Raw genomic sequence first — 15,177 nt, forward strand, 5'->3', positions numbered from 1 at the left:
CCCAGGATCCTTTTGTGCACAGGCCAATGTACTGTCCACAGAGCCAAACAGGCCAGGGCAGTGTTAGAGTACTCTTAGTCTCATTACAGAATAAGTAAAACATCCATTGTAGAAAATTTAAGAAATTCAGAGCAGTTATAAAGGATACAAATATCATTGATAATATCACTACTCAAATGGTCATACCTTCATGTTTTTGTTTAATCCTTCAGGTTATTTTTCTTTAGTAAAATTCAGATCATATTTAATGTATACTACCTTGAAGCATATACTGTTCTTTTCATTTAACGTGATAGTGTGTAAACCTTGAATATAAATCTTCAAAAACATTTTATTTAGCTAGTTTACTATTATGAGGCCAGGATGAAAATTATTTTGTGTGTCTTTTTCTGTAGGCTCTGATTATATCCTTAGGTCAACTATTTTTTTTAATAAATCTTTATTGTTCAGATTATTACAGTTGATCCTCTTTTTCACCCCATAGCTCCCCTCCACCTGGTTCCCACCCCCACCTCCTGCCCTTACCCATCCCCCACTCCCTGTCCTCATCCATAAGTGTATGGTTTTTGTCCAGTCTCTTCCCGCACCCCCCACACTGCCTTCCCCCTGAGAATTGTCAGTCCACTCCCTTTCTATGCCCCTGATTCTATTCTGTTCACCAGTTTATTCTGTTTGTCAGATTTTTTATTCACTTGATTTTTAGATTCACTTGATAGATATTTATTTGTTGTCACTTTGTTCATAATTTTTATCTTTACTTTTTCTTCTTCCTCTTCTTAAAGAATACCCTTCAGCATTTCATATAATACTGGTTTGGTGGTGATGAACTCGTTTAGCTTGTTCTTATCTGTGAAGCTCTTTATCTGACCTTCAATTCTAAATATAGTTTTGGTGGGTAGAGTAATCTTGGTTGTAGGTTCTTGCTATTCATCACTTTGAGTATTTCTTGCTACTCCCTTCTGGCCTGCATAGTTTCTGTTGAGAAATCAGCTGACAGTCATATGGGTACTCCCTTGTAGGTAACAAATTGTTTTTCTCTTGCTGCTTTTATCTTTGTCTTTTGCCCTTGGCATTTTAATTATGATGTGTCTTGGTGTGGTCCTCTTTGGATTCCTTTTGTTTGGGGTTCTCTGCACTTCCTGGACTTGTAAGTCTATTTCTTTCACCAAGTAGGGGAAGTTTTCTGTCATTATTTCTTCAAATAGGTTTTTAATATCTTGCTCTCTCATCTTCTGGTACCCCTATAATTTAGATGTTGGTACGCTTGAAGTTGTCCCAGAGGCTCCTTACACTATCTTGATATTTTTGGATTCCTTTTTCCTTTTGCTTTTCTTGTTGGGTGTTTTTTACTTCTTCATATTTCAAATCTTTGACTTGATTCTTGGGATTCTCTAGTCTGCTGTTGGATCTCTGTATATTATTTATTTCAGTCAGTGTATGCTTAATTTCTAATTGGTCCTTTTTCATATCCTTGAGGGTCTCATTATATTTCTCAGAGGTTTCTAGAAGATTCTTGAGTAACCTTATAACCGTGGTTTTGAACTCTATATCCAGTAGTTTGCTTTCCTCCATTTCTTTCATTTGTGACCTGTTTCTTTGTCTCCGCATTTTGGCTGCTTCCCTGTGTTGATAGAGTGGTTTTGTGTGCTAGGTGTCCTATAGGGCCCAGTGCCTCAGCCTCCCTAATTACCTGAGGTGGACACTCTTGGTGCACCCCTTTGTGGGCTTTTTGCACAGTCTTGTTGTAGTTAAGCCTTGATTGCTGTTGGTATCACTGGGAGGAATTGACCTCCAGGCCAATTGGCTATGAGGACCAGTTGTGTCTACAGTGGGAGAACTTCTGTGCTGGAGACACCCTTATGAGGCAGGACTTAACTTCAGTGGGGCTTTGGCTCCCACTGAGTCTGCCCCCTGAGTGTGGGTCTTATGGATGTGAAGAGTTGTAATCTGGATGGTCACATTCTGACCACTGGGTAGACTGGCTTTTGGATCTCCAAGGGGGTGCAAAGTCAGCCACTGCCTGAGGCCACCCAGCAGGAGCTACAGAGAGATCTGCAGATTCCTCCTCTTTGTTTGGGGTTTGGAGGTGCCCAGATGAAGCGCAGCTGTGAAGCAATGCAGGCTGCTGACGAGCCTTCAGCCTTCTTTTGGAAGCTCTGGGGTTTTCTGACCCAGCTACAGTTTGACAGGTTTTTAGGCAGAGAAAGGCCAGGCCATTAGTATGCAAAAGCCTCTGTGCACAGCTTGGGTGGGGTTATAAATTGGGTGGGGCAAGGTCTCAGGGAATCACCAGGGTGGAGCAAACAGCAATGGCTGCCAGTCTGCTCTGCCTAGGTGAGGTCCTGGGAACTGTGTCCCATGCCCCATGCAGGAACAATAAACGCTACAAGCACCTCTGTGAGAAAGCCGCCCTCACGTTCCGACCTGACAGACAGTCCAGTTTCTCTCCGTATGAGTCTGGGTCCCCAAATTCTGACCTAGAACTGGAGTTCAGAGCAGTCCAGAGCTTTTATCTCCCTCTCAATTGCAAAAGACAACAGCATTACCCAGCTGCCAGCCCCTTTTGCACACGCCTCTGTACCTCCACACTTCCACAATTCCACACCTCTGCACCTCCTACCAGACTCAGTACGCTTTTCTCTTTCCTTCTAGTTGTAGAATTTCCACTCAGCCAGCCTTCCTGTGGTTCTGGATGATATTCGTTTTGTCTTTTAGTTGTAGTTTTAATGTGGTAGTGCATGGCAGCAAATTCAGGTGTTTATCTATGCCGCCATCTTGGTTGTCTCTAGGTCAGCTTTTTAGAAGTTGTTTTCTTAAGACATTTTTAAGGCTACAAGGTCTTAGTGTCTTTAATACTTATAAATCTTTTGTTGAAGGAAATGCATGCTTACCTATTTTTCCTTCCTGGCATTGAATATATTCAGACTAATTAGCGTATTTGTAGTTCTATTGTACTGAAATTAAAATATTTCCTTCCATATTTATCATTTGAAATTTAGTGAATATCTTTGTTTTATTCCTACTCTTGAATATCTCTGATACTTAATTTTGATATGAACATTTAAAAATGTGGGTTTTTTTTAATTTTTCTTCTAGAAAACTAGCCTTACCTACAGGTTTAATTTCTGTATTTCTTCAGGGTTACTTTGAAAGTTGCAACATACACAGAAACAGGATAGCAGGCTTTGAAGTAAAAGCCTATGCTAACCCCACAGTGGTTCGATGTGAAATTCATCATGGGCAGACTGGAGGAATATATGTCCACGAAAAAGGAAGAGGACAGTTCATAGAGAATAAAATCTATGCAAACAACTTTGCGGGTGTATGGATTACCTCAAATAGTGACCCAACGATAAGGTATTTATATGTATTATGAATGGAAATTACTTTTTTACTTTGTTTTGTAAGAAAAGTCAAGAGCCCTAGCCGGTTTGGCTCACTGGATAGAGTGTCAGCCTGCAGACTGAAGGGTCTCAGGTTTGATTCCGGCCAAGGGCACATACCTGGATTGCGGGCTCGATCCCCAGGGTGGGGCATGCAGGAGGCAGCCAATGAATGATTCTCTCTCATCATTGATGTTTCTATCTCTCTCTCCTTCCCCCTTCCTCCCTGAAATCAATAAAAATATATTTTTTTAAAAAATCAAGATACTTAGCTTTAACTCTTAACGTTTTTCCTAGACACCTGACTACTATAAAATAACTTTTCCTAGTAAAAGTCTGTACATCTTAATGAGCATAGCTATTGCATTTATTTTTTGCGTGTGTCCTGTTCACTTTTTATTAATGATCTAAGCCATGTATGATACTACTTTCTGAACAGTTCTAAATGCTGTGATTTTAACTTTAAATTCATCGCAATGCATTGTAGATGAGTATAAAGGGCTGTGGCTTTCTATTAGAACCAGAATGACCTGTCTCTTTTTTTTTTTTTTAAGAATAGTTTATTGATTTTTAGAGAAAGGGGGAGAGAGAGAGAAACATCGATGTGAAAGCTCAACATTAATCAACTGCCTTTTGCACGCCCCCTACAGAGATTGAGCCAGCAACCTCCTTGTGCATAGGGCAACACCCAACCAACTGAGCTACAGCAGCCAGGGCATTTTTTGTTGTTGTTGTTGGTTGGTTGGTTTTTCTTAAGAGTCAGCCAATAGAATAACTCGGAAAACTAATTATCTCAAAGATTTTGATCAGAGTGACTAAGAATAATAAAAAGAACCTTAAACCTGACGTGCTTTTTTTTTCTTTTTTTTTCTTTTTTTTTTTTAATTGATTTCAGGGAGGGAGAGAGAGACAGAAACATCAATGACGAGAAAGCATCATTGATCGGCTGCCTCTTGCTTTGGATCAAGCCCACAACCTGGGCATATGTCCTGATCGGGAATCGAACTGTGAAACTCCTGTTTCATAGGTTGACACTCAACCACTTTGCCACGCCAGCCAGGCCTGTCGCTTTTCTTTAATAGTTTCTGCCACTCCCTCTGGCCACAGTAAGGGAACAAATAGATCCAGTCTTATTTATTTACTTACTTACTTATGTTAATCCTCATCCGAAGATATTTTTTCCATTGATTTTTACACAGTGGAAGGGAGAGTAGAGAGAGAGAGAGAAACAGCAAATGGTTGCCTCCTGCACATGGGGCCAGGGATGGAGCCTGCAACCAAAGTAAGTGCTCTTGACCACCAGAATTGAACCTGGGACCCTTCCGTCCATGGGCCAACACTCCAACCACTGAGCCAAACCAGCTAGGGCAATAGATCCAGTCTTAATGGCATTGGGTTAAGACCGTTGTACAGAGCTATTATAATTTAACTAGAGGCCCGGTGCACAAAAATTTGTGCACTCGGGGCATCCCTCAGCCCAACCTGTGCCCTCTCACAGTCTGGGACCCCTTGGGGGATGACCACCTGCTGGCTTAGGCCTGCTCCCTGGGGATTGGGCCTAAGCTGGCAGTCAGACATCCCTCTGGCAGCCCAGAAGCCCTCGGGGGATGTCCACTTGCCAGCAGGGAGCAGGCCTAAGCTGCAGTCGGACATCCTTAGCGCTCCTGAGGAGGCAGGAGAGGCTCCCACCACCACCGCTGTATTGGCAGCCGTCAGCCTGACTTGTGGCTGAGCAGAGCTCCCCCTGTGGGAGCGCACTGACCACCAGGGGGCAGCTCCTGCATTGAGCATCTTCCCCCTGGTGGTCAGTGTGTGTCATAGTGACCAGTCATTCCCAGTCTTTCTGCTGTTCGGGTCAGTTTGCATATTACCCTTTTATTATATAGGAGTACCTAGCCAGCCTGGGTGAGGGGCTGATGGCTATTTGCAGGCTGGCCATGGCCCCTTCAGTGTGGGGGTCCCCACTGGGGTGCCTGGCCATCCTGGGTGAGGGGCTAAGGGCCATTTGCAGGCTGGCCACAGCCCCTTCAGGGTGGGGGTTCCTGCAGGGGTGCCTGGGCAGTCTGGGTGAGAGGCTGAGGGCTGTTTTCAGGCTGGCTTAGCCCCCCAGCAGGGACCCTCACCCCATGAGGGTGTGGCCATCCTGGGTGAGGGGCTGATGGCTGTTTGCAGGCTGGCCACGGCCCCCAGCCACCCAAGTTCCCAGTGGAGGCTGGCTGGAAGCAGGTATCTGGGATTTATTTGTCTTCTATAATTGAAACTTTGTTGCCATGAGCGGAGGCCACAGCCGGCTCAGGGCAGGTGGGAAGCTTGACTTCCTCCATCACCTGGGCAACCAAGCCTCCTGCTTGCTCCAGCTCTGTGGCTGCCGGCCGCCATCTTGGTTGGGTTAATTTGCATATAGTCGCTCTGATTGGCTGGTGAGCATGGCTTGGTGCGTAGTGAAGGTACGGTCAATTAGCATCTTTGTCTCTTATTAGTGTAAAGACCATGATATATTTTTGTCAAATTTTTTTTCCACTGGTTTTCATTGAAAGTAGAATATGGGGTTTTCTTCTTGTTAGTATTCAACAAATACATCTAGAGCAGTTTTATGAAAGTTATTTTGAATGAGTTAGCTGTTTTAAGGGGAATTTTTAAGAATGCTATTTTTTCTCAGATATTAGATGACTTTTCCAAAGCTTTAGGTCTTAGAACTAGAAGGGAATTTAGAAATCATCTAGTCTGAGTACTTCATTTGATGGATTAGGAAACAGGATCATAGAAGTTAAATAGTTTTCCAAGGCCACATGACCATGAGTGACCTTACAATTAATTGTATAAAATAAGTAAGCTTGCTGAATAGATTCTTATTTTTACTATTTCATGTAATTATAGGGGGAATTCTATATTTAATGGAAATCAAGGGGGAGTTTACATCTTTGGTGATGGACGAGGCCTTATTGAAGGAAATGACATTTATGGTAAGCATGTGGCTTTGTTCTATAAAATTTTAGAGTTTGACTTCTCTTCCTCACATTAGCAAAATGGAACAGTTTGACACTATCCAAGTAGAACTGATCCAATTTTTTAAATTCTCATTAAAGATTTTCTGTGATATTTATTCACCTACGAACATTTACTAAATACCTACTATGTACCTAGCACTATGCCAGATACCAGGGATCAAAATATAAATAAGGTAGATAAATAGATTCAAGGAGTATCTACAGTTTCCTTAAATTATTCCATTGTTTAATAATTAATAAATTATTGCTATGGTAGTTTGGTACTTTGGTACTGCTAGGAAGGGAAAATACTTAATCCTCATTAAAACTTCAGCAAACTACTGGATGTCTATATGCTAGACACTGATATGTTCCTGGATTTCCTCCTTTGCTAACACCTGATAATACTTACATAAAGTTTACTCAGTGTCAGGCACTGTTCTGAGCACCTTATCTAAATTAAGTCATATAATATTCACATCAACCCTGTGAAGTAAATACTATTAAATACATTTAGTAATCAAGAAACAAAGGTACAGAGATGTTAAATGACTTATTCAAAATCACACAGGAAGTAGATAGAATTCCTGGGATTTAAAACTATGCAGCCTAACCAATTGTCTCTACCCTATACTTACAATGCTTACAATCCTTGGCATTTTTTTTACACTTAGATCCTTCAGTTTTGTCTTGTATTACTCATGGGCCATAAGTATCTTTCTGAATATTACATATTTCACAGAGTTGTGCTTTTACTAAAATTCTAGTAAGAATGTTAGCTACTACAGAATGTAAAACTTTTACTATGTTTCGCTAGGCTCCATATGTTGATATTATAACTTTTACTTTTAAATAGGAAATGCATTAGCAGGAATTCAGATTAGGACAAACAGTTGTCCAATTGTTCGACATAACAAAATTCACGATGGCCAGCATGGTGGGATTTATGTGGTAAGTTAATGAATACAGTTCTAGAATTTCATACATCAAAACCAGAGTAGGGGTGATGGGGCAGAATTATGTTTAGCTTGAGGTAGTCCAACTTTTAGAGTATGAATCTGTAACTGTCTTTAATATTTAGACAATGAATAAGACACTTTTCTCCCTGCCAGTATATATAAAAGACTTTTAATTTTATAGTGTGTGTAGTGTTCTATAAAATTTAATCAACTGACTAAATTTAGGCATAGGAAATATGTCTTTATATTAAAGATTTTTATTATAATTGGCAATATGAAGTAACAACTGATTGTCAGTCTTGAGTTATATTTGTTGCACTGGAATTTTGTCACTGTGACTACTGTATCAATCTCTGAAATTTTCCAAAAGTAATAACACTGAAAATACTAATATCACTAAACTTAAATATTTTTATCTCCTGAAAAGGCCAATTTTCTTTTGAATTTATGTTGTAAAATAATTGAGCATCTCCCAAAATTTTAAAACCTGTGTATGTCCTTTTGTCACCATGGTATCTGAAACTGTTAAAACAGATTCAAGTAAGAAAATAATAGGATCCTAATTTCTGAAAGATCTTTGCGAACGTTTTTTGTGACTCTAATTTTTATTTACAGTTCTAGAAATATTCATGTCTCTAATGTGCTAAAAATAAAAATTTTAGCAACCCTGAAACCTCATCATTTTGAAGTGACTTTACCAGTGTTAATGTGAAATAACTGTTAACTTACTAAATGAGAGATCTTCAGTTTGCTGTATATTTTAGAATGAAATAAATGATTTTGCTAAAAAAAAAATTGCATGCTACTACTTTTACTATAATAGATTTAAGAGTATATAACCACATAAAGGACAGTATAAACATTTTAGAAGCTTAACTTAGAGGCTACATAAAAATATTATCATTGCCTCCTTACCTAGATAACAAAAATTTTTTAAAATTTTGTTAAAACTCTCTTTAAAGAGGGGAATACACTATAAACTATATTTTGCTGATAAAAAATGGATATTGTAATGAATGTGTCTTTTATTTAGCATGAGAAAGGACAAGGTGTAATAGAAGAGAATGAAGTTTATAGTAATACTCTGGCTGGAGTCTGGGTGACAACTGGCAGCACTCCAGTACTGAGAAGAAACAGGATACACAGTGGCAAGCAGGTAAGATGGCCTTGGATTCCTGTATGAGAAATCATGGTTTTATTCAACACTTTAGTCATATGAAAAAAATTTTTTTTTAAATTTTAGGTTGGTGTTTATTTTTATGACAATGGACATGGAGTGCTAGAAGACAATGATATCTATAATCATATGTATTCAGGGGTTCAGATAAGGTAAATGTTTTTCACATTTGGCTTTTTTGGGGGGAGGGAATGAGGAGTATGTGGAATCTGTAGAAGAAATTTTCTTGTTATTCAGTGCTCAGTCTTTATTCCTTTGTGTGTCTGTAATTCACACTCTGTCGTACTCTTGGCTTAAATTGTCAGATTGTAACTTTTCTTGGACTAGTTGAGGACAGCATTCAGTGTACTCCATCATACTTGGATACTGTGGAAGACTATATAAAATACTGGTGAACTATGTCTGACATGTTGTAGACACTCGTAAATGGAAGCTTTTGTTTTTATGCTATTTGTGCAAAATTAATAGTCTCTTACACCCCTCTTCCCTATATTTTAAGTTTTTGGAACTATAGTAGTCCTAATAATATAATTCAGCCCTTCATTTTACATGAGGGGAGTACATAATAATAATAGTTATTTATTCTTACCCCCTCCATTTAGTTTACATGTTAAGAAACTCTGTAGTAATAACATAAAGTATAGTTAAATGTGTTCTCTGGGAAATAGAATTAAGCTAGCCCTAACCAGTTTGGCTCAGTGGATTGAGCATCGGCCTGCGGACTGAAGGGTCCCGGGTTTGATTCCGGTCAAGGGTTTGTACCTTGGTTGCAGGCACATCCCCCCCAGTAGGGGGTGTGCAGGAAGCAGCTGATCGATGTTTCTCTCTCATCGATGTTTCTAACTCTCTATCCCTCTCCCTTCCTCTCTGTAAAAAATCAATAAAATATATTTTTTTAAAAACAGAAAAAGGAAAAAAAGAATTAAGCTAAATTAAACAAATTGCTTTATTGACAGGCTTTCAGAGCATTTTGAAGGACTCCATTGTATAGTTAATTCTTTTCTTTTAATATATTTTTATTTCAGAGAGGAAGGGAGAGAGAGATGGAAACGTCAATGATGATAGAGAACCATTGATTGGCTGCCTCCTGCACACCCCACACTGGGGCTATAGCCTGCAACCCAGGTATGTGCCCTGACCAGGAATCGAACCATGGCCACCTGGTCCATAGGTTGACATTCAAGCATTGACCCACACCAGCCAGGCTATAGTTAATTCTATGATTAATGTGTACTTTTTCACTGTCACCTCATGGGATATAGGAACAGAAGCAATTAAAATGGCATTGTTTTCTATTCTATTCATAGGACTGGAAGCAACCCCAAAATTAGGCGCAACAAAATCTGGGGAGGACAGAATGGTGGAATTCTAGTTTATAATTCCGGTATGTATAATCCTTCATCTGTCTCGCAGTGCTAATAGTCTTTAAGAATATATTTTCTAAATAACATAACCTAAATTTTTGCATTTATAGGTCTAGGCTGTATAGAAGACAATGAAATATTTGACAATGCAATGGCTGGAGTCTGGATTAAGACAGATAGTAACCCTACACTAAGAAGAAATAAAATCCATGATGGAAGAGATGGTGGCATCTGTATATTTAATGGGGGTCGAGGTATTGTTGTTAATTTTGCATTAGTAAAAACTCCAATTTTCAGTTATTCTTCTTCTATATCTTTAACAATCAATGGCATTGCCAGTTAACACGAATCTCAATTTTTTTTCTTATCAAGTCTTGAGATGGTTTAGGCCCTAGAGTTAAAGGAAACAAATGTTTACAGTATTTTTCTTTTCTTTCTGTACCACCGTGAGTGTGCCAGTTTGTTAGTAAGGCTTTCTTAAGGTAGCAGAATTTGTTCACAGCCTCTCTGGACTTTTTATTATTCAGAAGAGTGATATAATAAACTTCAAAGTCAAGTTATAGAACTAGGTGTGAGAACTTAATTGGTCTGTAAATATATGAAATGTCTGTAATAAGTATTGCTTTGTATCTATTTTACAATGATGTTTGTTGGATAATGGAATTAATGAAGCTAAGGTGTGCTGGGTTTGGTATCCATAAAGGCCAATTCACTTTGTATTGAGGCAAAAGTTCCACAGTCCCTGCCCTTTGAAAATTCATGTTCATAAGAAAGACTGGGAAAGAATGTCTAATGCAAATTTATCGCCATACCTGAAATATCAGTGACCCAACATTGTGTGCTCACCTTATGTGGAAAGATAGCTAGTTATTACTATGACATACCAAGATTTAATCAACAAAATTTACTACTGCAACCAAGCAAGGGTGATTTTCTTAAAGACATAGACTCTCCAGGAGTTTACAGTCTAGTAATTCAATAAAGTAACATATCTCTGATAGGAGTCTTTAAAAGATATAATGAGGAAACAATACAGAATGGTGGTTTTATTTGCAAGGTGTTGAGAAAAGATTTATGGAGTAAAATCATTCTTGAAATGTCTCTTGAAAATTGAGTATTCACAGGAAAATGGAGGTGGGAGGGCGTGTGGGAAGTAGGCCATTCCAGGTATAGAAAATATTCTTTCACCCTTTCATTTGTTATTCCTAATTGAACACCTCTGTACCAACCACTGTGATACAGATGCTAAAGATATAATGATGAATAAAACAGTACTACATCCAGAAAGTTTACAGTCTAATGGAGTAGCACATTGTAAACAAACGTCTAAATGAAACTGAAAGTGGTCTCTTTAGTAAGACAAGAGGTACTGGAAGTTAAGGCTGGAGAGAGGGGGCAGGACCCAAGTCATAAGAGGCTTTTGTATATGCAGTATGGAGTTTGGACAAGATCTTAGCAATCAATAGCAATTGAGGAGGTTAGTGGACATGTGTAAGAATAGAGACAGGAACTTGGAACACTCTTTTCAGGGGAAAGGGAATTTAGGGGTCAATACCAGGTGGGTCCGATATCTATAAAAATAAGACCATGTTTCATATCTTTAGGGAGCAGAGAAACATTAGTTCACAACTAACTATAGTTCACTGTACATAAGTAGGTTTTATAGGAACAATACTAGCTAATACTTATTTAGTGCAATGTACTTTTATATATATTAATTTAATCCTTATAATAATTGTATGTGGTAGGTGATATTGTGCCCATTTTAAATATAAGGAAACTGAGACCAAGAGAAGGAAGTTATTTGCCCACTCAGAGCTAGTTAAGTAGTGGAGTCAATATGAAGACCTGAAGTCTGATTCCTGGCTGACTCTTAGTAATTGTTAAACTGTCAAGAGAATTAATAATAAATTTGATTAAAGGAAACTGAAAATTTCCCAGAGGAAGTGACATTAGCAAGAATAGAGTACAGGACATTCCAGAAGAGGAAATAATATAAACCAAAGGTATTAAGGATTAAAATATTCAGAGCATAGGTAAATGAGACAAGTAGTTTGGGGGGCAGGGGAATATTTTCAAAAGCTTTTAATGGCAAGTTAACTTAATACTTTATTATGAAAGTTTTTTTAAGCAGAGAAGGGACATGATAAAAGTTGTAGGAACCTGGGAAAATACAGCAGCAGCTGAGACTGGAGTAAAGGAAATTGATCAAAGAATCATAGTAATAATGGCCAGAAAGAATCAGAACTTGAACTGAAACTTTTGAGGGTACAGAAGTTCTAAAAATATTTCAAAGGAATTAATTGTAATTCAGCAGTGTTCAGTGAAAATCATCTATGTGCCAGGAGATGCAGTGGTGAGTAAACTAGACATGGTCCCTGCAACCATGGAATTTGAGGTTTATTAATTAGAATGTTTACCTGCAATTTTTGGCTAAACCTTACCTTAAATGCTGAATTACTAATGAACTTTCTTTTTGGCTGAAAAATCCTGTGAATTTTACAATGCAGTTAAATAAGAAACTTAAAAAACAAACAAACACCTAAATGCCACCAAAAAGGCTAGTAAAATTTATTATATGCATTAGCTTTAATCTGAGAAAATATTTTATTATAGGTCTCCTTGAAGAAAATGATATTTTCAGGAATGCGCAAGCAGGTGTTCTCATCAGCACTAATAGTCACCCCGTCTTACGGAAAAACAGAATATTTGATGGATTTGCTGCAGGTTTGTATTTTCTTCTGTTAACTGTAGCTTTTTTTTTCTATACATTAAAAATGGTTGGTTAGTATATTATCTTTTGCTTAATAACTAAAGGTGTGCCAAGTGTGCTGCCAAAGTGGCAGAATGCCTATCTGTTAACAATGAGAGTACCTAATCCAAGTTCTGGATTCTTCCACAAACCTGTAAGAAATACTGCTCTTTGCTGTTCAGTAATTATGAAACATTAATTGGGATAAAATAAATGCAGGCTTTGTACTACTATTAGGAATACAGAAAAATTCTAGCCCTCTGGCCTCACAAATACATTTTTTTTACATCTTGGTAAATTAAACCCAAGTATCATCCTATATAGTAAAAGCCTAATATGTTAACACATTTCGTACCGCTGTTTTCTCGTGTTTCGCGCGCCATCTAAGGACCACTCACGAGTGTTCTCGTTTTTCACGCCCATGGAAAAAGGAGCGAATCTAGATACTTATGTAAATTTTGTATGGTCCCTCTTCATAGAGGAAAATGTTTTACACAGTACCATACGTTAAAAAAGTACTAGGAACTTTGTTTGTTTTTGTAAATAAAAATGTTATAATTATTGAAAAACAACACCTAAAGTGCATTATGATGATTTAAATAACGTGCAGTTTGCCCAAAAACGTGCGGTCCCTGGCATAGTCTTAGAGATTTCTATGCGGTACGCAATGTGTTTAAGTGTCCAGTTGTCCATTCAACCAGAGTAACATGCTAATGATATGCTAAGGCCATTCAACTGCTTGCTATGATGTGTACTGATCACCAGGGGGCAGACAGTTGACTGGTTGACCAGTTGCTATGACTTGCACTGACCACCAGGGAGCAGATGTTCCGACTTACTGGTAGGTTAGCTTGCTGCTTGGGTCCAGCAGATCGGGACTGAGCAAGATGGGCCGGACACGCCCTGGAGCCCTCCTGTGGTCCCTCCCTGGCTGGCCAACCTCCCGCATCCCTCCCGGGCCCCAATCATGCACCAGTAGGGTCCCTCGGCCTGGCCTGCATCCTCTCACAATCCAGGACCCCTTGGGGGATGTCCAAGAGCCGGTTTCAGCCTGATCCCACAGGCCAGGCCAAAGGACCCCACTGGTACATGAATTCATGCACTGGGCCTCTAGTTCATATATAGTTCAACTTTTTGCTAGTGCAGACAGTTACTTTTAATACTCCAAATAACCGTCTAGTTCCTTTTCAGCATATAAACCAGCTGCTACCTAATCAAAAGAAATTTTAAAATATTATTAAAAGTAGTAAGTCGTTAATGCCATTATTAACAGTGGAAAATGTTACTGTCGGTGATTCAAATAAACATTTGCACTTTATTCCCGTTAAGAGTTCAGTTTCTTTTAAGAAACTTAAAGTAATACATCTGCTGTTTAAATTTTACTTCAGGTATTGAAATTACAAATCATGCAACTGCAACATTAGAAGGCAATCAGATTTTTAACAACCGGTTTGGAGGCTTATTTTTAGCATCTGGTGTTAATGTGACAATGAAAGGTATGTTGGAGTCTACATTCTGCTTATAAATACATGAACTATGCCATGAAGACAGTATTCAAAAGCCACTGTTCTTTGATAACTTAATTCCTTCTGTCACTCTACAAAGTTACAACAGCTCAAGAACTATTTTCAAAGAAAAGTTTTGACTTATTCTAGTTGGAATATCTTATACAAGGAAAGTCTTATTTTTCTTAGCTTACTTCATTAACCTCTTTTGACTTATTAGAATAATCCTGTAATCTATATTTTTATCTTAAATCTTTGTCCTCTAGAATTTTACTTGTTTTTTTTTTATTACAGATAACAAAATAATGAACAATCAAGATGCCATAGAAAAGGCTGTTAGTAGAGGCCAGTGTTTATACAAAATATCAAGTTATACCAGCTATCCCATGCATGACTTCTACAGGTATATTTCTAAATTATTTGTTAGTCCAGAAAAGATGGTGATCCCCCCCGACCCACCCTTACATGTGTGAGTAAAGACAGAGTAAATTGGGTATTTCACCAGTGGAAAAACAATGTAACTTAATTGTCCACATTGAGTTCTATGATCAATCTATTAGAGGATCCTGTTTGAGACCATAAATATCAGAAAAAGCACAAGTTATTTAAGTGTGGAGTGGGTGTTAATTCCTCTCCCTAAAATAATTCAGTAGTGCTTAATAGGCAAGTTTCAATGGCCTTTCTATAATTGTTTTCCTCAGAAGACAGGACAATCCACTTAATCCACTTTAGTCTCTACAGAATTGTAGGCTAGAGCCACAAAAATGTTTAGTCCTTTTTTGTAAGCCAAAGCTCATAGCGTGATATATACAAACAAAATATAGTTATTTTGATTAACATGTTTTAAGAAAAATGTTTTTACTTTTTAGATGTCACACTTGTAACACCACAGATCGAAATGCCATATGTGTGAACTGCATTAAGAAGTGCCATCAGGGACATGATGTAGAATTTATTAGACATGATAGGTATGTAGCATACTTGCCTGTTTTATCACCCAATTATTCCCCCCCCCCCCCTTTCTTGCCTATTCTATTACCCAATTATCCT

At 38.3% G+C, this 15,177-nt stretch overlaps 1 protein-coding gene across 1 annotated transcript in view; it reads left to right on the forward strand.

Moving 5' to 3' along the window:
• FBXO11 (F-box protein 11) overlaps positions 1–15,177 on the forward strand; it is a 99,328-nt gene that overhangs the window by 82,771 nt on the left and 1,380 nt on the right. Inside the window, exons 12-22 of the mRNA XM_081100755.1 lie at positions 3,140–3,357; positions 6,261–6,346; positions 7,227–7,321; positions 8,363–8,485; positions 8,573–8,658; positions 9,814–9,890; positions 9,981–10,124; positions 12,487–12,597; positions 14,011–14,118; positions 14,422–14,530; positions 14,997–15,095. Coding sequence (XP_080956881.1) covers positions 3,140–3,357; positions 6,261–6,346; positions 7,227–7,321; positions 8,363–8,485; positions 8,573–8,658; positions 9,814–9,890; positions 9,981–10,124; positions 12,487–12,597; positions 14,011–14,118; positions 14,422–14,530; positions 14,997–15,095 — 1,256 coding nt within the window. The remainder of the gene's footprint in view (positions 1–3,139; positions 3,358–6,260; positions 6,347–7,226; positions 7,322–8,362; positions 8,486–8,572; positions 8,659–9,813; positions 9,891–9,980; positions 10,125–12,486; positions 12,598–14,010; positions 14,119–14,421; positions 14,531–14,996; positions 15,096–15,177) is intronic.

Source organism: Myotis nattereri (genome assembly GCF_964212035.1).
Source record: "Myotis nattereri genome assembly, chromosome: 10".
NCBI classification, from domain to species: domain Eukaryota; kingdom Metazoa; phylum Chordata; class Mammalia; order Chiroptera; family Vespertilionidae; genus Myotis; species Myotis nattereri.